The sequence below is a fragment of the Choloepus didactylus genome, chromosome 17 (assembly GCF_015220235.1).
Source record: "Choloepus didactylus isolate mChoDid1 chromosome 17, mChoDid1.pri, whole genome shotgun sequence".
Lineage (NCBI taxonomy): Eukaryota > Metazoa > Chordata > Mammalia > Pilosa > Megalonychidae > Choloepus > Choloepus didactylus.
In genome coordinates, this window is record NC_051323.1 from 53,455,703 (window position 1) to 53,478,891 (window position 23,189).

Here is a 23,189-nt window from a genome sequence, read left to right on the forward strand (position 1 = left end):
TACTCCAGAAAAGAAATAAAAATAAACAAGAAGACCCAAATCGTTCCATACACCTTATCCCCCTCCCCCCCTCCCCGCTATTATTGACCCATAATATTGGTGTGGTACATTTGTTACTGTTGATGAAAGAATCATACACTACTTTTGAATCCACCCAACTTTCCAGACTACTCCCTCAGTACCCCCCATCTTGGCACAATGCTAGACAGAAGTGGGTGCTCAGATTATGGTTGAGTTCAATGAATTCATTAAAGTTCTCCAGGAAGTAATCATTACAATGGTTTTACTAATAGACTCCACCCATCAACTGGGGCCTCATGAGAGTGGAGAAGGGAGTGTGAATGGAAACTGGTCAGCTGGCCCCACAGCAGAAAACATTGGGTTTTCTCCATGTCCCTTCCTTTTCCTTCTCTTCCTTTTCCATTCCAAAATATTTGCTGAGTGCTAACATGTGACAGGCATTGCACTGAATGAGAACTGGTGGGAGGGTAGAAGTAGAAAGTTAATAAAACAGAAGCCCTCACCTCTTGTGAAGCTTGATGAACTCTCAGCTTTAGGACTTCTAATACTGTTTGTTCCTATTGACCTAAATTAACTAGAATTCTTATATATTTATATGTGTTTATTGAGCACCCAATATATCAATGCAGTAGCAATACTTAGCTGCATGACTAGAGCCCTTTACCATTTTATCAGCTGACAGACACAGGATGACCTGAGTTTAACATTCGAATTCTTATCTTCTGAGCTTGGAAAAAACACATACAGTGTGCAAGCTGCAGTCTAAAGATCTCTGCTTAGAACATTTGATTTAGTTTGTTCATAGTTGCAATGGAATGGAACAGAGGGTTGGTAAGACAAGGCAAGGACCAAAGCAACATCACTGATCTTTAAAGTCGGCTCCTTTCGCCCCAGGTCGGGATGTCAGCAGCTCTGTTGAAGGCAACCCCTAGCCTGGAAAGCCAGCTCAAAAGTGCAAGTGCCTTACTTACAATATGATGGCCAGCAGCTACAAGAGTAAACAAAGGAGAGCGCATACGTGCATATAACTCACCTCCTTCAGAACAACAACGTGAACCAAAGAGATGCATTCAGGCAGGTCCCTCAGGTAGGCAACATAATAATCCAAGAAATTATTCTTGAAAACAAATACAAAAATGCATGGTAAGAACCTGAAAACAGGGAGGGAGCCATGTATATTAAAAAGGAGTACTTTGCAGAGTTTATCATAACCATTCTTTCGTTTTCATTAATATCTTTTTGGGTTTTAATTCATCTTTTTAAAAAAAAATTTTTGCTTTTATGATAAACATCTCTATGGGCTTGGGAACCAAAATTTAATAGGCCTGTTTTAATGAGAAACAAAGGTAAAGGGGCGGGGGCTGGATGGGTCATGTAAGTTGAAAAAGAATTTAAAAATTACTAAATGATTAAAAAGCACATTTTGTTTTTGTAATTCCTTTTAATTTCACTCATCTACACCCAAATGAGGAATTTTCCCAACCCACCTACTATTGTCTAGCCCAGTGGTTCTCAACTTTTCCAACCAAGACAAGGTAGATTCACCGATGCATTATTGCCTCAGGAAAATAATTCTCAGCTTCCACAGTTCTATTTCCATAGAGATAACAATTCTCAATTTAAGAAAGTATACTGAGTACCAGTGAATAAAAGTGACATTAGAATTATAAAGTTAAATTCACTCAACTGTACAAATAAATCATTTGTAAACTTTGTATTGTTAACCCATGGTTGAGAATCATTGATATACAGAAGTTGATTACAGGCAAAATCTGGCCTGCAGACCAGTTTTTTTAAAATTCAGTTTTATTGAGGTATATTCACATATCATACAATCATCCACGGTGTACAGCCAACTGTTCACAGTACCATCACATAGTTGTGCATTCATCACTCCAATCTATTTTTTGAACATATTCCTTACACCAGAAAAAGTAAAAATAAGAATAAAAAATAAAGGTAAAAAGAACACCCAAATCATCCTCCCCATCCCACCCTATTTTTCATTTGGTTTTTGTCCCCATTTTTCTACTCATCCATCCATACACTGGATAAAGGGAGTGTGATTCACAAGCCTTCCACAATCACAGTCACCCCCTGTAAGCTACATTGCTATACAATCGTGCAGATCAATTTTAATTGACCCACACAATATTTTAAAAATAAGAAAATTTCACACAAATTGGATTTCCAGCTTCTCTTAAAAATATAAGAAGATCTGACAAGTCTAGTTCTCCTTTTCTGCATAATAATTGAATAAAGCTGAGTAACTATTCCTTGTAGAAAAGTACATATGCTTCACTTCAGCATACTTCCCGTAGGTCCACGCTGTATTACATTCAGCTTATTTATGTCACTTTCTGGTCTTTTTAGACATTTGAATTTACAACTCTGGCCTGGATCATATTTTCTGGTGTAGAACATTAGAGAGACTTCAAAACTTAGCACCCGTTCTCCAAGGAAGTGAAAACAAAAACATCCAAGACAAATAGCCACCCATCACATTTTTAAAGTTCATTAAGGAATGAAAATTGTGTGTGAAAATATGTATATCCAAATCCTTATATATTCATTTGATACATAAGTATGTACATATGTGTGTACAGACCCACACATACATACACATGTATATTCAGTGGGGTCAGTATGGTATTATATACTATAGACAGTATATTATATACAGTCTATATACTGTATACTCTAAACACAATATGGAAAGTGATGAACTAGAAGCTAAAAGACCTGGGTTCTAGGCACAGATCTACAATTCCCTGGCCAGCTGTGTTTTTCCACAATCTTTTAATCTCTCTGGACCTTATTCCACTAACTGTAGAATGAGGTTAGAGGAGATCTCCCTCCTCCAGCTCTGAAATTCACTGATTCTAGATTCTCTTTTAAGAAGAAACAAGTGACATGATTGCATGGAGCTTTGAATAGGAAGTAAGATACGGTGGGTTGGTATAGGTTAGAGTGAAATAGTGACACATCCCAAAGTAATTTGGGCAGAGAATAAAAAATATACTTACAGCCCCTCCCACCCCAAGGACCTGGGGGAAGGTGCAGAAGTGTTGGACTTCCTCACCTGGACTGGTGTTGATGTTGTCACAAACATTGGGACCAGCAGTTTGATGTGCCGAGCCCTCTATCGTGGGACTTGCCCTTGTGGGGCTCGTTACTGCAAAGGAGAGGCTAAGCTTGCATATAATTGTGCCTAAGAGTCCCCCCCTGAGTACCTCTTTGTTGCTCAGATGTGGCCCTCTCTCTCTCTAACTGAGCCACCTCAGCAGGTGAACTCACTGCCCTCCCAACTACGTGGGACCCAACTCCCAGGGGTGTAAATCTCCCTGGCAATGCAGCATATGACTCCTGGGGATGAATCTGGACCCGGCATCGTGGGATTGAGAATATCTTCTTGACCAAAAGGGGGATGCAAAATGAGATGAAATACTTTCAGTGGCTGAGAGATTTCAAGTGGAGTCAAGAGGTCACTCTGGTGGACATTCTTATGCACTATATAGATAACACCTCTTAGGTTTTAATGTATTGGAATAGCTAGAAGTAAATACCTGAAACTACCAAACTCCAACCCAGTAGTCTGGACTCCTGAAGACGATTATATAATATTGTAGATTACAAGGGGTGACAGTGTGATTGTGAAAACCTTGTGGATCACACTCTCTTTATCTAGTGTATGGATGGATGAGTAGAGAAATGGCGATAAAAACTAAATGACAAATAGGGTGGGATGGGGGGGTGATTTGGGTGTTCTTTTTTTACTTTTATTTTTTATTCTTACTCTGATTCTTCTGATGTAAGGAAAATATTCAGAAATAGATTGTGGAGATGAATGCATAACTATATGATCGTACTGTGAACAGTTGATTGTATACCATGGATGACTGTATGGTATGTATATATATTTCAATAAAACTGAATTATAAAAATAAAAGAGATAAGTGAGACACAGAGCTACGTAATTCTAGTTTATAGAAGATTTGAAAAAAAAAACAACAAAAAAAAAACATACCTCATCATTTGTCAACTTAAGGAATAAATCTCCAAGGACTCCCTGGCGTGGCCACTTCAGGACCCTTTCCTGCAAGGCGTGAAGTAAATCCAGGTGCTGCTGGACAAGGTACCGTAAAGAGCCAGGGAAGAGGCTTGAAACAGAATAGAGATAATGACACAAACCAGGTGTAGAGAAGAAAAGACTCTACAAAAATAAATGCAGCAGGTCCTGTTTTCCCAGTCAGCCATAATAGTCCAAGTCACACTTACTCATTTAGGATTCAGAAAAAAAAGTTTGTCTTTGTAGACCTCATAGCAGATCTCCTCAGACTACAAAAAGACCCCTTGACTGATGACCCCTGTACAAATATGTAGTGACTAACAAAGAGCACATGACCTGAATGAACTTTTTAAACCTAAACTGGTGCACTCTCATTCAGATGACACTCAGTGGAAATTCCAAAGGGAATGTTTTTCAATGTTTTAAAATTATCCCCATTTGATGTGCAACCTAGTCTATTCTAATTAGTGTTGTACATGACAGCACTAAGGTGGCACTTGTCATTCCTAGCCACAGGGTCAGAGATGGCTACTTAGATAAGTAGGAAAAAAATTGTTTAAAGCTGGCAACCAAAAGCTCAGGGCTTTGGGGGTATAAGAATTTTCCTTCTTCCCTTTCCTTCAGTTTCTAAGAGGAGTTCTGGGACAAGGACAGAGTTTTTCCTGGAGAGGGTACAGACCAGGCCTGCCCTGTCACTTCCTGGAGTTTCACAGAGCTCCATTCCTATCTCACATCCCTCTCTGTGGCTCAGTGTGCCTCATTTTTTTCAGAGTGAATGAAGGGAGAAAGAGAGAAGGCAGAGAAGGGGAAACAGGGAGGAGGGATAGGAAGAGAGTCATGGGAGGAAGAAGAAAGCGGGAAAGAATGGAAAGGGAGGGATGACCTGAGGCCTACAGGATAAGGAAGAGAATTGAAGGTCGGTTTCCATGTGCTTTCAAGACCGCAAGTTCACCTGCTTGTCACTAGGACCTACCTTATTTGAATATTTCCCCAGGGTCTAGTGAGAGTAAATTAGTGGGAAATGGGGGTGCTTTGCCAACCCTAAACAAGCAGAACTTTGTTGAGAACAGCAGGAAGGACACTAGATTGGGAGGACTGGTTTGCTCAACCTATCTCCAAGCAAAGCAAATGCTCCCCTGTGGCTGTAGCTCAGAAAGCACATACAGCCCCAAACAGGGTACCCAGCCCTGCGAAAAGATACAAGGATTCCTTTCACTCTCATCTCTCTTCCTCTATCCTTCCTGTGCCATGAGCTTCTGCATCTGTGAGGCCAGCTGCTCCATCAAACACACAAGAGGAGGCCTCCTGAGCTGAGCTCTCACTGCTGGAGCTGTGGGACAGGAAGGGCTGAGCAATTCCTGTCCAAATCAGAGGGGAACCTGGAGGGGTGGCTAGGAGCCACTGACTGAGAGAAGACTGTAAACCTGAAGGGTCTCACTGAAAGAGTGAAACTACTGCACTGGCAGGACCTAGCTGAAAGATTGCTCCCCATCCAGTCTACAAAAGGCTTTGGGTAGTATTTCTGGTGTGACATGAAGGATGCTAAGGTACTGTGGTGGGATAAGACTTTTGATGAGTTGTCCAGTACAGGTTATATAATAAGCCTTGGATTTTTTTTTTCTTTTTCTTTCTTTCTTTCCTTCCGTCTTTCTTCTTTCCTTCTAAAGAGCTGCCTCCTGCTACACTATGACCAGTTGCCTGCAGAGTTGGAGAGCTGGTACCAATGCCTTCCTCGTCTGCCCACTGCGTAACTGTTTGAAATAATGGGTGGGATCAGAGAAGGCTCCTATCAAGTATCTTGGAAGCATATAAGTTACATTAAGAGCAACAGCCTATGATGGGTTTGGTACCAAATATTGGAAAAATGACTTAATTTTTTTTTTTTAATTTAACGAGGTTATTTGAAATCAAGGAAGAATGTGGAGGGGTGAGCCAGGAGATGGAAAGCAAAGAGAGAAAAAGGGCAAGAAGTACAGACACACTTAATCAATTCCACTGTTTTGCTTTGAGCCAGGTCTGACTCCAGAAGCAGACTCTTTTTCACGAAGACAAAAGTATTCATTGCTCAGTTTCTTTTCGATTTTTCCTTACTGGGGGTAAAGTTATGACAACATTAGTAGTCTATTCTTTTTAAAACCTTCAAAGTTATTTCAACTCCCACTTTACAGTACTTAAACAGGGGTGGAGAAAAAAAAGCAATCAAGGAAAATGCACTTAGAGTTTCAAATTAATAACTTAGCTCTTGCCAGAATCACTGCTGAGCCTCAGCAGCAGGCTGTGACTGTATTTGATGTGCCCCCTGTATTTGATGTGCCCCCTGGTGGTGACACGTGGCCTAAAGCTTGTTGAGTTCTCGAATGTGGCACTGGGAGATGAGCTTGTGAGGCTGTTTGGCTGCCCCTGTCTCATGAGTGGTCAGAGAAGACTGTTTGATCCTGAGGCTGTGCCTCTGTCTGGGTGAATCAGACCAGAAAGAAGCCATGAAGAACTCCAACTTCTGTGGCCCTCAAACAAATAAATGAGGAACTGCAGGCTCTGCCCAGCCCTGTCTGCCTGCAGCTTCCAGGGCTGTGAGCCAGGGGCAGGGGTGCTTGGACAGGCCCAGGAGGCTCTTGAGTGCTTCAGCTTTTTCTAGGGAAAAACGTAAAGTTTTATTTTATAGGTTTGTTTGAGTGTCAAGTTGTAGGTGTAAGAGGTTATTTTTACCCTCAGGTTACTTTCCAACAGGGGTAGGAAGCACTGAGGTCTTGAGGTTTGTGACAGGAAAGGCAGCCGATGTTAAATAAATTTATTTTCATCTTTGTATGAGGAAGCATGTCAATAGGGAAAAGGAATAATCTCATTCTGTTCTGCATTTCATCCAGCTGGTCTATTTAAAGTACATAGGGAGGCTTAGAAAAGCTTAGAAAAAAAAAGAAGAAACATAGCAAGCAAAAGAGGGTAATGAAAAATCTAACCCTAGGGTAGAAAAATGGCAAAAATGCAGAGCTCAGAACCAGGGACTTCATATTTAGTACTAAGTAAGAGGAATATTCAAATTGAATTAGGATGAAGCTTTTCTCTGCTTGGTCTACAAAAAAAAAAAAAAAAGAGGGTTAGCTTAGCAAATAACTACTATTAATAGCATTATCACAGACATGAGGAAATAACTATTATCTTTATTTCATTGAGGATTGTATGCTAATTTTAATGTTTTAATCTCATTGGATTTGGGGAAAAGGTCCACTCCTTCCTCAGTGAACATCCTGAGAGAACATCCAAAAGAAGTAGGAAATGACAAGAGGTAGGAGAGGTCTTGACACCTCAGCAAGCTAAGAACATAGCTAGCATCCCTACTTGCCTAGTCAGCTAGGACCCAAAGTACAAACTTGTGGGCTGTTTAAAAGGGAAGCCTGGTTTTTGAAACAGGAAGGGACAGAAAGTCTGCTTCTGGCTATCTGAGAAACTGGGAATATTGCTTTTGTGGTCACAGTGGTGTCTATGAATCCATGAGGTCCTTAGAGAAGGACAGAAGATGCAAAGTGTAAAGAGCTCAAGACTGAAGGTCAGACAGGCCTGGGTTGAATTCTGGCACCAATGGATTAGGTGGCTTTAAACCTCTCTGGGCCTTAGTTTGTTCATTTGTAAGGTAGGACCCAGAGGGTCCTTGTGAAAATTTAATAAAGTTCTAAATGAAGCGCCCAGCACAGGGCCTGGTTACTAGGTTGCAGAGTAAGCAATTCCTTCTTTCTCTCCCCTCATCTCTACTGCCCGCTCCTCCAAATTTTCAGGCTAGGAAGAGATGCTGCTGGCTTAGAATCTTAGATGTGGAAGCAAAGCCACACCAAAAGGTAGACCTGCCTTTAGATTTGGTTGATGTAAACTGAGCAGGTCTTTGGCAACAGCAAGATATCCAGCAGCCTTCAAGACAAGCCAAATGGGTAGAGTAGAAGAGGCATCTGGGAGGCCCTGCAAGCTGGACTGAGGTCCAGGAGGGAGAATCAAGTGACCAAAGGGGGAAGGAGGGGCCAGTAAGGATCTGGGTGGCCACTGAGAGAAGGTGATGCCCGGCCCAGAGCCTCACCCGGTCACAGCTTTAGCCATGCCATGTCATCCTTTCTGTTCTTTGTTGTTTTGTATTTTGTTCACCTTGGTTTTGTAATAAAATAATTCCTGCAAATAGTCAAGCCACTTGTGGGTTTGTCAGGGAATGTTTCCTCACCTCAGTCATTTAGATACGAGCAGCAGTATGTTTTGGTGACTAGGTATATTGCTGGCAGCTGCAAAGCCAAGTAAAACTGGGGGGGGGATGATAAGGAGCAGGAGACTATGATGAGGGGCTTCCCTGGATAGAGTTATAATTTATGAAACATCAGCGTATATCACCTGATGAAATATTGAAAGTAAATAATGCAATATTTGTCCACTAATAATCTAGATTTCCCATTCACTTTGGCCTTTTCCTCAATTAATCTGAGTGACTACATCTTCATTAAATTAGTCTTTTTCTCCAAATCGTACTTTTCTCCTTCCTGCTTTCTCACAACAGAAAAGAAAGCAGAGAAAATCTAAAGACAATAGACAGCTATACATGGAGAAGTGTTATAACCTTGGAGCTACCAAGTTGTTCCAGTACATTACAGACCCTTTGGAAACATCGGCCCACAACACACGTGCTTAAACAGGTCTAAGGTCAGAGTGATATCAACTCTGTATCATTTATCTGACAACCACTTAGTGTGTCCTCCCTCCACCACATCCATTCACGTGTCCCTTGGTGAGACCTGAGATTCCCCGGGGACAGGCAGATGGCAACACAGAGAGCAAGGCTTCCCTCCTTGTAGCATTTATTCGCCCTTTAGGTTCTTAACAGACACTCCAGGGACTCTAAAGGCCCAGAAGTCTATACTCATATTTTTACCTGCTGAAATCTAATTTTGAGGCTTGCCAGGGGTTACCTGCCACCACTGCCTGTTCTCTTTTCCAAGACTGTTTCTAGAACTTTTCATAAGCCCCAGAATCCCCAAAGTGGACACGATAAACAACTTACCTAAATCCTAATCACTCGGAAAAGCAAAAGCAATGAATACACAGATACCTTCTCTCTTTGGAATTCCTCTTGCCATCAGACCCCTGGAATGTTGCCTTTATCTTCAGGATTAGAGAGATGTTAATGACATATTTTCTTTCTGATTCGAGCAATTCTAGAGCTACAGTCTGTCTTTTAGCTTTAAAAACAAACCAAAGAGGGAATTAAAAAAAAATTTTTTTATTAGAGAAGTTGTAGGTTTAAGGAAAAATCATGTAAAAATATGACATTCCCATATATCTCCCTCCACCCCCCCCACACACTATTAACACTTTGCATAAGTGTGATACCTTTGTTACAACTGATGAAAGAATATTATAATTGTACTATTAACTGTAGTCCATAGTTTACATTAGGGTATATTTTCCTCCCCACATGCCACGCTATTATTAACACCTTGCATTAGGGTGGTTCATGAAAGAACATTTTTATAATTTTACTATTTTTATAATTGTACAATTAACTATAGTTCATTGTTTACAATAGGGTTCACTGTGTTGTACAGTCCTATTTTATATTTTAAGTTTTATCCAAAAAAGGAATTTTTGTTAAATATTCCTTCTCAATAGAAAGCAATAAAAAGGAACATCAGCAAGTTTTTGGAAGATAGAAAGCAGAGTGGAGGCATGATAATTGATTCAGCAAAGCAGAGGGCACAAAACCTTAGTATTCCCATCTGCAGATGGGAAATCTGCTGAAAAGCAGAAAGTCTCAAAAATTGGAGGCACCAAGGCACCACAGAAAGTGCAAATAGTTGGCAGTGCTGAAAACAGGAAGGGAAGTTGAAGATCTACGTAAAGTCCCCTGGTCTCCCCCTCCCACCCCATGCCAGATGACTTCCTCACTTCTATCCTGTGAGATATGGGAAAAATTAAACTAGATCTGGGCTAAAGAAATCAGCATAGTGGAGGGCAGAGTTGAGACACAAGACTGAAAACAAAATGACTCAGGTGGCTTGGGTACTGAGGAGTCAGACAGCTCTCAGCCCCTTCCCCTGCAGGTCCCAGACTGCCAGCAGCCAAGCCCACACTCTCCAGCAAGGATTCGAGGACCCCACTCCTGAGACACTGAACTCCCTGAGGAAAAAAGACCTTCAGACACTGACATGAAGAGAGACTCTATGGAAAAGTTAATTTGCCACCTGACTAACCAACATTTATTAAAGCTCATTTCTTGACAAGCTCAGTCAATACAGAATTTTCAGGTGTTCTTTTTTTCAGAGCCTCTCTCTTATAAATAAATAATTAGCCAACAATTGTTAGACATGTAAAGAAAGCTTTCAATATAAAATAAAGAGAAAAAATGTGTATACATATTTAAAAAAAATAACAACAGAAAAAGGGAACCCTAAGGAAACAGAGACAATGCAGGAAACAAAAGAAGACTTCAAAAAAATCTTATAATTAATCTCCTCAAAGAGATATGAGAAAATATTCCAGCTGCTTAATAATTACAGGGTGCTGTATTTTAAAAGAGAGAACAATCAGGGAAAAAAAGAAGAAAACACTTTGATTTTTTTAAAAAAAATAGCAAAAATTAAAAGGTAGGTAAGAGTCAAGGAAATCTCCCCCAAAATAGAAGACATATTGAAGAACAATAAAAGAAAAAAAGATGGCAATTGAGAAAATCAATCCAAGAGATCCAATGCTGGAAGTTTTAGGTAAGGAGAGAATATGAAAGTGAGGATAAGATCAAATCAGTAATAGAAAAAAGAAAAAAAAAAAAAAGATTTCCAGAGGAAAAGGCCCACTGAGTGCCCAGCACAATTAACAAAAAAGACTCTCATATCACTGTGAGGCACACTGTATTACTGTGAAACTTTAGCACACCAAGGATAGAGAGTTCATAAAAGTAACCAAAAGAAAAATCAGCTAACTTACAAAGGATTGTGGGTCAGAATAATACTGGACTTCTCTCAAAAGCAACATTGGAAGCTAGATGGCAATGTAACAATTGTTTCAAAATTATAAGGGAAAAGTATTTTATATTCAAATTATCTTCCAAGTATGTGGAATCTATTAGATAATAAGTCCATCACAACAAGGTAGTAAACCAAGAAAGAAGGACACATGAGGTTAAAAAACAAACAAACAAACCAGGAATCTAACATAAGAGAGAGGTGAAGGGAATTTCTAGGAAGACTGGGAAGTCCCAGGATGACTGTCCAAGTAGAACAGGAAGACAGAGGTCTCTAGGGCAAGTGCCTTAGAAAAAAAGAATGTAAATGAAAAGATATTGTGTTACATTGTTGAGAAAAATTAAAGAAAACCTGTATAAATAGGAAGACCATATTCTTGGATTGGAAGACTCAATATCATCAAGATATCAATACTCTGCTAATTGGAATAAAAATAATATGGAGCCCAGAATTAGACCCACCCATATGTGGTCATGTGACTTACTCCAAGCAATTCAGTGGGGAAAGGAAGTTATTTTCAATAAATGGTGATGAAACAATGGATAGCCATATGGGGAATGAATAAACCCAGACCCCTACCCTCCCACCATTCATCAAAATTAATTCAAGACAGGCCTAAATGTTAAAGCTAAAACCATAAGGATTTTAGAAGAAAACATAGGAGAATATCTTCATGGCCTTGGACAAGATTTCTTGGGAGGATACTATAGTCACAGCTATTTAAAAAAAAACCAAAGCTATTAAAGAATTGTTTTAATTGATAATTGGACTTCATCAAAATTAAAAACTTTTGGTTAACAAAAGACTATTAAGTAAGTGAAAAGGTAAGCCACAGACTGGAGTAAAATATTCTCCACACATATATCTGACAAAGGACTCATATCCAGAATATATTGAGAAATCCTACATATCAATAATGAAAGGCCAAAAAAAAAAAAACAATTAAAAAATTGGCCAAAAGACTTAAACAGGCACTTCACACACACAAAAAAAAGAAATATGAATGAACAATAAGCATATGAAAAGATGCTCAATATCATCAGTCATCAGAGTTGTGCAAATTAAACTACAATATGATACTACTACACACCCACAAGAATGGCTAAAATTTAAGAACCTGATCATACCAAGTGTTTAGGAAGGATGTGAAGCAACGGAAACTCTCATGACTTGCTGATGGAAAACTACTCGACATTTTATCTTAAAGTCAAACATATTCAAAGGATTCTACTCCTGGGTATATAGCCAAGAGAAATATAGCCATACATTCAAAAAAGACTTTTATAAGACCATTCATAGCTGTTATATTTCATAATAGCTCCAAACTGTAAATAATCGAAATGTCCATCAACAGGACATAAGGTAAAAATTGTGGAAAATTAATTCAGTGGGGTATTACTCATTAATAAAAAGGAATGAACTATTGAATGAATTACATGCAATAATAAGGATGAATCTTAAAAACATAATGTTAAGAGAAAGAAACCAGACACAAAAGAGTGCACATTCTATGATTCCATTCATATGAAGTACAAGAGCAGGCAAAACTAATTTATGGTGACAGCAGTCAGAAGAGTGGTTCATTGGGTAGGTATGGTGCCGTTGTACAAAATATCAGAAATGGATTGGCTTTCATAAAGGGGATGTATTAGGTTACCAAGATACAGTGCTAAAGCCATAGAAGAGTCCAGACTAAGGCATCAACAAGAGGAAAGAAAAGGAGAGAAGGAAGGAGGGAGGGAGGGAGGACAAATCCTGTTGCAGTGCTTGATATTTTGGTGGCAGTCTACCAACAAAAGATTAGTATATTGAAGATTCCATATCTCTGACTGAATCATTCACAAAATGGCCTACCTTCTCACTAATCTTATGCCTTTTTTTTCAAAGCACATTATCAAATGTCATGAATACCAGAATCAAGATGGCAGTCTTAGCCAGCCATGTGACCTGAGGTTAGTCCCTTCACCTCTGTAGACTTTAGTTTCTCCATCTGCAGAGGACACAGCAGACTGGGGGTCTCAAATGCCCACTGAATCTCTAGCCCTTAGGTTTCTAGGGTTTATAACCCTTAGGTTCAAAGCCCTGGTGCATCCAGTCCTTTAAAATTTCCACCCATATTCCCCCTTGAGACTAACCAGCTAAAGAGGTTTCACATAAAACATTTTCCAAGGAGCTGTGTCTGCCTTGGCCGGCTTCCTTGAGTTTATCTGGGTGGTCTTTCGTCACATACTCCTCGCCCCATTCTTTAACATCCTTAGGCTGCCTCCACACACCAGATGGGAGATGGCCCTTGGACTGGATATCAGTCGAGAGGCAAGACTTGAGGTTTTCTTCTGCTTCTGGAATGTTTGGGTTCATGCCTGGAAAATAACAGTTAGTTTCAATGTCTGACATTTTAAAAACAAATTATTTTTGTTACTAACTCTTAACTACTATGCCCCTATGTGGGTACAACTATGCCTTGAAAATTAATCGTGGTCTTTCCCATAAATATCAATTGAGAATCAAAAGTTTCCTCAGCTGCAAGGGTCACCTCTCTCGGTTTCTGGTCTATACATCCTTTACTACTTTGTATGTAGCCTCTACTAATTAAGGCAGTTAAAAAATAAGCATAAAATAATATAACTAATTTGTAGTAGTATGTATTGACTCCTCATATCTGTTTCCTTCTAGATGGGCACACCAGGTCCAGAAAGAGGACAAAGGGAGCCAAAGACAATGTCTTCTTTTGCAATTTGTCCTCCTTGGACTGATGATGCTAAGTTGCAGAAAGGAAAGAGGGAGGTAGGAGGGAAGATGTAATAATAATAGATAAAATTCTGGTGAATTCTCTACTAAGTAAATAACTTCTAAATTAAATAAACTATAAAATATGTGGCGCATAGAAAATTAGTGTCATGCTATATACATCTGTGAGTTCTCAGCAACTATTAATTCATTGGTAATTGAAATGAGCCAGAAAGAACCAAGAATACTGATTTTGTCTCAAACTTCCCCAACCCTTCTCTTTTCTCAGGTTTGACTGAGTAGCTGACCTACTCCCGCACACACATGGGAATCTTAGTAACCATAAAGCTTTATTTGCCTGGGTTCTGTCATGCCTGATTTGGGAATAAAGGAGTGGAGGCAGGGACAGAGGAAGAGCGAAAGGGTAGAATAGCTGGAAGAAAAGAGAACTCACGTAAGAGCCACTTACCAGGACCCATCATTCCCTTCACATTACTCTCTCCTGCATGAACGGATCTGGGCTCTTGGGCTGCAGAAAAAGGAAAGCTTTCATTCAGCATTCATTCCACTAACAGAGGACTGAGCACCTTCTATGTGCCAGACAATGGGGACAGACACACAGATGTGGAAGACATGGGGAAGCCAGGTGCCACGTTGTGAAACAGCTCTTTGTTAAGGCCTGCATGGACCACAGCCTGCCCACAACCAGGTGAGTAAGCCTGGAAGTGGATGTCCCGAGTGGAGCCTTCAGATGAAACTGCAGGCGCAGCCGACAGCGTGACTGCAACCTCACGGGAGACCCTGAGCCAGAGGCACCCAGCCCAGCTGTGTCCAGATTCCTGACTCAAAGAAACTACGAGATAATGAATGTTTGCTGTTTAAAGCAGCTAAATTTGGAGCAATAGATAACAATTACGCTGATTTACAAGTAACAGTGGGAAAGGCAACCGTTTCTGTAAAATTGGTCCAGTGAACCCTGAGTTTTAACCTAAACTACCACCAATCTTAATCAGAATGTCTTATTGTAGCATATTATTCCCAAATTTCTGCAGCAACTGGTAGAATAAATGATGACCATGTCTATAAAGCAGGAAATGAAGGAAGAGTTGGCACTAGGCAGCTCATTTAAATCCATTTGGCACTGAAATCATCTGGATCTGTTGTCTTTGGTGCATTCAACAACTCCTGTAATTGTTCCTTCCCCTGAGGCCTGGTACACATTCTCTAAAGATACAGAAATTCAGATTTTGATAAATGTAATATGCTTTACAAATACAATTTTTAAACTTTTAGCTTGTGAACATGTTGAGCTGTCCTGGCACATTTTCTAAGCCCATCCTCTTCTCTTCCCCAGCAAGATGATCCTTTCCTGTCTTGTGCTACATGTTATGGAGTAAAGAAAATACAGCTACCTTCAACGAACCCACTCCCCAGAGGGATCAAGTGAGTTTTCCCAGGCTGCACTTACCATCCTCAAAATAATTACTTAAATGGGTAAAGAAGTGAAATTAAAAAGCAAATCTGTACCTTGAAATTACACAGAATTAAATAATTTAATTTAGTTTTTTTTATTCAGTTATTCAAAACATATTTATTGTCTATGAATATATGAGCCAAATTGTTACATAAACTATAAAGATAGAAAACCACCAACCCTGCCCTTGAGAAGCTTACAATTGGTTGAGATATCTTTGAGCCCATTTTTGGGAGATTTTCTATATGGAACAATAAAAAGAAGGAAAATTCATCTAAATGATGTTAATATTTACATTCAATCTCCTGTGTATAGGTGCTTTGCTAAACATTGTAAGAAAATCAAAGATGTAGCAAACATTTTTTGTTTTGTTTTGTTTTCTGTTTTTCTTTGCTGAATTGAACACAGGTCACTAACTGAACCTCAAACATCCCTTGGAAAGCCACTTTCTTCAGCACTGCCCACAAGTAGGCCATTTTCTAACATCTGTTTTCTCAGATCAGGGATGTGGCTAATGAATGTTTTGTCCCACAGGTAGCACCAGCTCTGATTTTCCAGAGAAAGAGGGGTATGGAGTTAGACTGCCAACGAGATCACTGCCAATTAGGGCAGATGGGACTTTGTCACATCAGTGAAAAAAGTACAGAACATTCAGTTTTATCTGTGTAAGAATATAGCTATTTTTTAAACTTTTATTTTGATGAACACAGCTACTTTTAAAATGTGCATGCAGAGGATTAAGAAGGAATATGGAAAATAAAAAATGATTTAGTAAAGCAAATAATTTTGTAAACATTTTTCTCCTGTAAATGGTACAGTATTGTTTATGCAATAAACTATTATTAATCCACTTGTAATTTAGAAGTACCCAGATTAGTTTTCCCAAAAAAAGGAAATCCTTTAAAATTGGGAAGATTATCCTGGACTTTTAGGTATTCTGGATTCTTCTAAATTCCAGTTACAAGAGGAACTACTCTGGGCAATACACCATTTTCCTTTAATAAGGATGAAAGACTAAAGCCCATTCTTGCTATTACCTAAGCCCTAGGAATCAAGGAAGAAACGCTTGGCACATTCAGTATGATTTGCGAACTGTACCTTTTTCATAAGCCTGGGAAGGCAAAAGGTTTGTGAAATCTTCACTTGGAAGAACAGGCTCAGGGATATTGATGGAGCGGAAAGGACTTCCTTGTGTTTGTGCAGGGCTGGCCTGTGACCCATGTTCTTCTTTTTGAGTTTTCCTAGGGAAAGGAAACAAAGACAAGGCTAGTTAGGGTCTTAATACCTTCTGGGTTAGGAAGAAATTCAGTTCAGAACAACTCAAGAGAAAATTTCTGAATAATTAGGTTGAACCACATGAGATTACAGTTTTTGTCAATCAAAAATGGTCAAATACCAGCAACGCATATGATTCAACTTAATTTGTCACCTGTGCTGGAGAAAAACTTGCAATATCCAGAAATAACCTTCTACTTTTAATATTTACATTCTTAGTTTTCTGTTATTAACTTCTCTATCATCAGACTCTATACAGTTTTGCAGTGATGAAAATTTGCTGACCTTAACTAAAGCAACTGAAAGTTACCAGGAAGCAGCAGGTCTTCAACTGAAGACAATAACCCATTCCCCAGGATCACAGAAATACAGAAATATTATTCCCAAATTTTAATTTAAAAGTCGATAATAAAAACATATAACAGTAAAGATTATGTATTTTCAGTAAAGAAACTCTACTTGATTCAACCTTGTTGGGACGAAGTTCAACATAAATTTATTTTCAATCATAGAAGTAAAATAATAGTAGCATTAGAGAAATTTTAGAAAACATATATATAAAAAAAAGAAAATCACTTGTGGCCCTACTATCTTAACATAACAATCATTATTTTCAAATATCTCCTTCTAGTTGTTGTTTTGTATGTTTTTATAGTTGTAATCAAAGTATGCCTGCCATTTTACATCATTTTTACTTCATTTCATATCTTTTTTCTTTTTTAAAAATTTTTATCATATCATTTTAAACACACTTTTCTACATATATAGTTATTGTCCATTTTTAGTATTAACCATTTTTTACAGCACTAAAGCTCCATCACACACTGACTCCACGGAGCACAGTGGCCAAACAGTTATATTCCAGTAGTCGGGAGGGTGTTGTCAGTACCCTTTGCATAACCTATTGCTTATGAGTTTGCCTTTGGTGAATTTGTTTATAAGACGCTCACTTGGCTTTAACTTTTCGAGATTCTCTTCGCTTTTCCTGCTGAAGCTGTTCAATTTTCTGTTGCATTTCTTCTTGTTTGGATGTGATGGCCTGGATCATCGACATGGCATTGCTCAGCTCTTCCTAAAAAATAAGAACAGATGTGTATTTAAACTGGTACATGGAGTAAGAGCATAGAAACAATAGTATCTAGTACACAATAATAGGCTTTTAATCCACATTTGTTGAGTGAATGAATGAGAGATGAGAAATCTACTTCTACTATAGCTCAGATTTGAACACAAAGCTCCAAAAAAGAAAAACTTAAAGTAGGTCTTTTTCCATGATAATTAATGAATGACTAGAATGAAAATTCTTGTATTTGGTTTCTACGGGAAAAGGCAAGTTTTCTACTTCTATTACTAAGACCGATCATCTGTTTCCAGCAGGGAAATGAAAAAGGGGCCCACCTTGAAGTAGTTTAACGAGTTCTTCATCTCAGTGACTTTTTCTTCCATGGAACATTTGCAGCTCTTAACCTTTTCTTCCAAAGCATATTCTCCATGTTGAATTCTTGACAGTTCCTGCATTGCTTCTGTGAAACCAGTTTTGAGTTCGGAGGCTAGGGCCTGCAACTAAATAATGCAGGAAGAGTGAATTCAATTTGCTATAAATGATGATAAACGGCACCATTGGCCCCTTAAACTTTTGTTTGAGAAATCAGGCTCTTAAAAATCTACAGACTTCTTTTAGTTATAAATTTGGGATGGCTGCAGCCAACTTTGGCCTCATTCTTCTATGGAAAAATGAATCTTTTTTTATACCATACATGCTGAGGCCTGATGAGTGAGAAGAAAACAATTAAGTTTACAAGTGCTCCTGCAAAGTACTATTTGATCTAAAACCTTGGATTAGGGTGAAAATTTATTTGAAAAGCACCACATACATGCAAAAGACCATCTTGATTTTCTAACTTCGAATTCTGTGAAAGAAGAAGCAATGAGTCATATTCTCCCTGGCTATTACGAGAAGATGAAGAAATTAAGTTCTTTTTTCCTTCAGAAATTAGAGGATAAAAAAACTAACAGCTCCGTATAACTGAGAGTTTCTTTAAAAGGGAGGAAGTTCTTTTATATTTTTGGATGATATCATGGGAAAGGAGATAATGGTATTTTTAATGGCAGTAGGCTTCAATCCAAAAGGAAGGTATGGAAATACCCACAATCGTAGGAGCTCAGAATGTTGTTGGTAGTGATGTGAATCATCTTTGGCACACAAGCCTGGTGTACACATTGGACTTCTGTTGTCAACTTCCACACCATGAAAGGGGTGTCAGTTTCTCAGTAAGACAAACCAGGCTTCAAATCCTAGTCCCCTCAGACAAGCACTATGACCTCTTCGAAGCAGCTTCCCTATCCATAAAAACAGCTATAATAATATCTATTTCATGGGGCTGTCTTGAGAATTAGATGAGGAAATGTAGAGAAGTTGCCTGGCACAGCACATGCTGGGCACATAGAGAGGTTCAACAAGTTTAAATCTTCTCCCTGCTTAAGTGGCAAATCAAAAGTTAAGCACAAACAGAAATGTGGAGAAAATGGAGCACTTCTAAAGTTCAATTTTATTTATTGAACAAATGAAAAAGGCATTTTCAACAGACATTAAGTTAATAATAACAACTAGACAATAGTAACATTACTTTCCTGACATTTATGATCTTACACCCTATTAATTAGAGGAACTCTTAGCTCCAGATCTCTCTTTAAAACAGAACTTTTTAGAAGGTTTATTTTATAATTTAAAATATTCACCAAGTATTCCTGCTTTAAAGGAATGAAAACTAAAGTCTAGTACCTCAACAAAGTTCCTTCAAAAAATTCCCTAATCTGGTCATCTAAATAGTCCCAGCATGTCTTGACACCTCCCAGTACAATATAACTTAGTCTCCTGTATCACTTTTTATCAAATATAGAGTTTTATGGTTCACGGTGCTTCACAAAACATTTCTTTCTAGGGCTGGGAGTAGTAGAGGAAACAAAGAGATCATTCTGAGGTAAAAAACAGGACCTGTCAAGGGTTTGGAGCTGGAAGACAAAGGAAAATAGCAGGGACTGGAAAAAAAACATGAGCAATCTATTTTTCATTCCAATCATTTTTATTTTTAATTCATCTTTGTGATAGATTTTCGCCGTTGTCCTGATTCGGTCATCATAATGGACTAAATCACCAGATCAACTACTTTCTGATCTGTCCATTTTCCTTAGTAAATTCACCTTCTGTGAGCAAAATAAACAAAATTGGTGGCTATATAATGCCAAAGCAGAACATATGCAGGCTTTAAAATTGAAGGAAGGACACCCTGGCATTCACTCAGGTGCTTTGACATTTGCTCAGTTTTCCTACTTGGTAAAAAAAAAAGGGGGGGGGGGACCACAATCCAACAGAAATAGGTTTCATTATCACTGCTCCCTTAGATGGATGTGTGGAGTTTTCAGCAAAAGGCAAACTCCAAAAGGCAGTAGCAGAGTCCTAGGGGAAAGACGTTCTTTGTCTGTAGAACACCAGCTCTTGAAATTAAGAACTATCGACATTTCTAACAATCAGGTTTACATAGGGACTTTGAGAATTATGAAATCATTTTGGGCCATGAGCCCTTTCCCTTCCCAAATATTAGTTTGAGCCTCTTGGGGACCTGCAACTGAAGTACCACTCGTGTTGACACACAGCTTCGCAACCACTGACCAGCCAGGGAGGGTTAGCCAGAGGGACCACAAGCAAACACTTGAGAAAATGTGTCATGAAACGCTTGTGGCTCCTGATATCTTTCAGCTGCTACAGACCAGTTTTCCAATACCAATCCGACCACCCACTTGTGAATAAAAAATACTCTGAAGACACGGTCTTCACATCGTTGGTCTGCTCTCTCCTCAGCTTTCTTACTGGACAGCCCACAGCCCACCCTAAGGATTAGAAACGGGTTTCTACCTTGTTCTCCAGCGAGTTGAACACGTTCCTCATCTCGTTGATTTTTTCGTGAAGCTGCTCTAGAGAGGATACGATCCCTCCGTCCTGCCGCTGGAGGCGGGCTCCCACTGGAGGTAGGTTCGGGGGAGGCATGTACTTCGAAGCCTAGGGCACCACAGAGGGCATCTTAGGCTCAAAGAAATAGGGGACAGGAGTCCGAATTCTTCCTATTTCCTGCTCTCAATTTCTGTTTCTCAATTTTCTTTACTCTCTTGGCTTCTTAAATCTTCTGACGATGAATTTTAGTCAGGTTCTTCCAATATTTTTGTCCACCAAAGATCCCTCAGGCCTCAATCTAAATTTTCATAAGTTCCAACTTGTTTTTCCACGTGGATTTCCCCTTCCTTTCTGCCCCATTACCAATGTCAGGAGGCTACTATGAGGCAAATTCAGGGAACTAAGTCTGTGTCTTGGGAATTCTGCAAAGTCATAAATGTCAAGATTTGAGAAACCTCCACAAGGCAGGCCAAATTCCCACAACGCTTGACTAAGGGCTTCAGAAGAACAAAAGCCCAGGGGTTTTGAAGTTGCACATGACAGCAAGGATTGCTTTGGTTTCCCCCCTAAACCAGGGACACTGCAGAAGAAACATGGTCTTTCTGCCAGCTGCCAACTTCCTAATTTTAGGCCTCTTTATTATTCCCCAGAAAAGCAATGATTTAAAACACAAAGCAGACAGTGGGTAATTTGTTACAATCAAGAGTAAATTTTCCAAATCCACTCCTCCACATTCCTGCAGAAGTTGACTCTTAAAGTCAACTGACCTCTCTGGTGTTAGAAGAGCCTTCATAAATAACAGAGGGAGCAAGAGACTCAAACAGAACTTCCAAATCCTGGAAAACTGTCAATGGCAGTTTTGATGATGAAACCTGTTACTGTAGGACTGGTTCCCATGGTTTTTCACTGACAGATCCTTTTAGCACATGACCTACTTTGTAAAATTATTTCCATTACAGAGAAAAATAAAGAAGAAAAAAGAGAATCACCCCCAATCTTGTTACTTCAATATAGCCATTAACATTTTGATGTATTTCCTTCTGTTTTGTTCTATGCATACAAATGCATGTATTTATGTGATTAAAATCACACCGTAGATTCATTTTGACTCTGCTCCCACTTCTTTTGCCCGACATTCTCTTAAGCCCTTTCCATCATCCTTCAAATCTTTTTCAAAATGTCTACTATTTTTAATGACCACATAGGATTCCATCCTATGGCTGTGACAGACTTTATCTACTCATTCACTTTAGCTGGAAATAAATGGTGTTTGTAATTTTTCAATATTATAAATAATGCAGTCCTATATGCTTTTTATTTAAAATTTTGTATGTGTTTCATATCATTTCTTTATGATAAATTCCTAAATATGAAATTACTGATTCAGTTATTGACCCAAAGGGAAATCTAGTGTATTGGAGGGGTTGCAATATATTCAGCCAATTAATAACTATACAAAATATATTTGACCAGAGGGTTCAAAAAGTTATGATAATATGGTTCTATATTCTTGCAAACATTCTGTATGATAGGTAATGTCCTAAATGTGAATTTAGAAAAACATTTCTTGGGCAATAAGATACATGAAAGATAGAAAATCTAAATGGGGGAAGCTGCAGGGTTTACTTTCTTAAGACTTTAGTGAACCAAAAACGTAGTTGGAATTCAAATCAGTGTGAGGGTCGGGCTAAGACTTAATAGTGCAACTACCACATCTGTTGCCTTAGTTGTGGGGCCCTGTCCTCATGTTAATGGAATCATAATACAAGAGTCCACATGCAAAACAAAGTAATCAAAGGTGAAGCCTCTGGAAAATGATTGGAGTGGATTTTGAGAAGGATATGTGCAGTGAACAAAGGATAAGAAAGCAGGGTATAGAGCTGAATTCAAATAAAAAGGAATATATTGAGTCTGTAAACCTAGGTGTAATGGTATATCCACACTGATTCACCTGTTCTAGTGGTGATTCTACCTGGAATGAACCTGGGAGATGGTAGAGCTCATTCTCCTGTTGGCTTCTGTGAACTGATTTGATTTACTTTGCCTTTCTGTCACCATGAAGGTCAGATACCTCCAAAGAACAGAGAGCAAATTCTAACACTTTTGCTGCCTTTGACTAATTATTTTCCTAAAAATTTCCACCAATTTACATACACTCATCAGATCTAAATATAATACTCCTTATTTTAATCATTGCTTCCTTGAGCTTCAACCTTTTCTTCTGTTTATTAGCCATTTGTAATTTTACTTTAGTAAATTGTGTTATTTGCCCATATTCTACTGGGGTCTCAGTTTCCTTTTTTATTGATTTTTGTGAACACTTATCATTAAACTTTGTAATACTTGTGAGTAGTTTTCTAATTTTATTAGCTTTTGGATTTGTTTAAAATATTTTTATGTTGGAAAATTTTTAAATTTTGACATGGACAACTTCTCTAACCCTTTCCTTTGTGATTTCTTCCACTGTTTTTTGTTGTTGTTGTTTTGTTTTGCTTTGCTTTGCTTAAAAAGACATTTACATCCGGAAGCAAAATTAAATATTCACTTATCCTAAACTCGCATGGTTTGATCCTTTTGAATATTTAACTCTTCAATCCATTTTGGAGCTTATTCTGATTAGAGTACAAAGTAAGGATCTCTTCTTTTTACCAAAGAACCAGACAATTTTTCCACCACCATAACATCATT

The 23,189-nt window shown here is 38.7% G+C and overlaps 1 protein-coding gene across 5 annotated transcripts in view; it reads right to left on the bottom strand.

The window, feature by feature from the left end:
* ARHGEF33 (Rho guanine nucleotide exchange factor 33) overlaps positions 1-23,189 on the bottom strand; it is an 87,367-nt gene that overhangs the window by 22,501 nt on the left and 41,677 nt on the right. For 3 of the 5 annotated variants that reach the window (XM_037807286.1, XM_037807285.1, XM_037807287.1), the window contains 8 exons: positions 17,951-18,115; positions 17,503-17,624; positions 16,376-16,518; positions 14,273-14,332; positions 13,212-13,436; positions 9,168-9,297; positions 4,049-4,181; positions 1,055-1,138 (listed from right to left, as the gene is read on the bottom strand). In XM_037807286.1, the coding sequence (XP_037663214.1) occupies positions 1,055-1,138; positions 4,049-4,181; positions 9,168-9,297; positions 13,212-13,436; positions 14,273-14,332; positions 16,376-16,518; positions 17,503-17,624; positions 17,951-18,115 (1,062 nt within the window). Of the gene's footprint in view, positions 1-1,054; positions 1,139-4,048; positions 4,182-9,167; positions 9,298-13,211; positions 13,437-14,272; positions 14,333-16,375; positions 16,519-17,502; positions 17,625-17,950; positions 18,116-20,465; positions 20,610-23,189 lie in introns of all 5 variants that reach the window. The other 2 variants (XM_037807284.1, XM_037807283.1) reach the window with 1 other exon arrangement.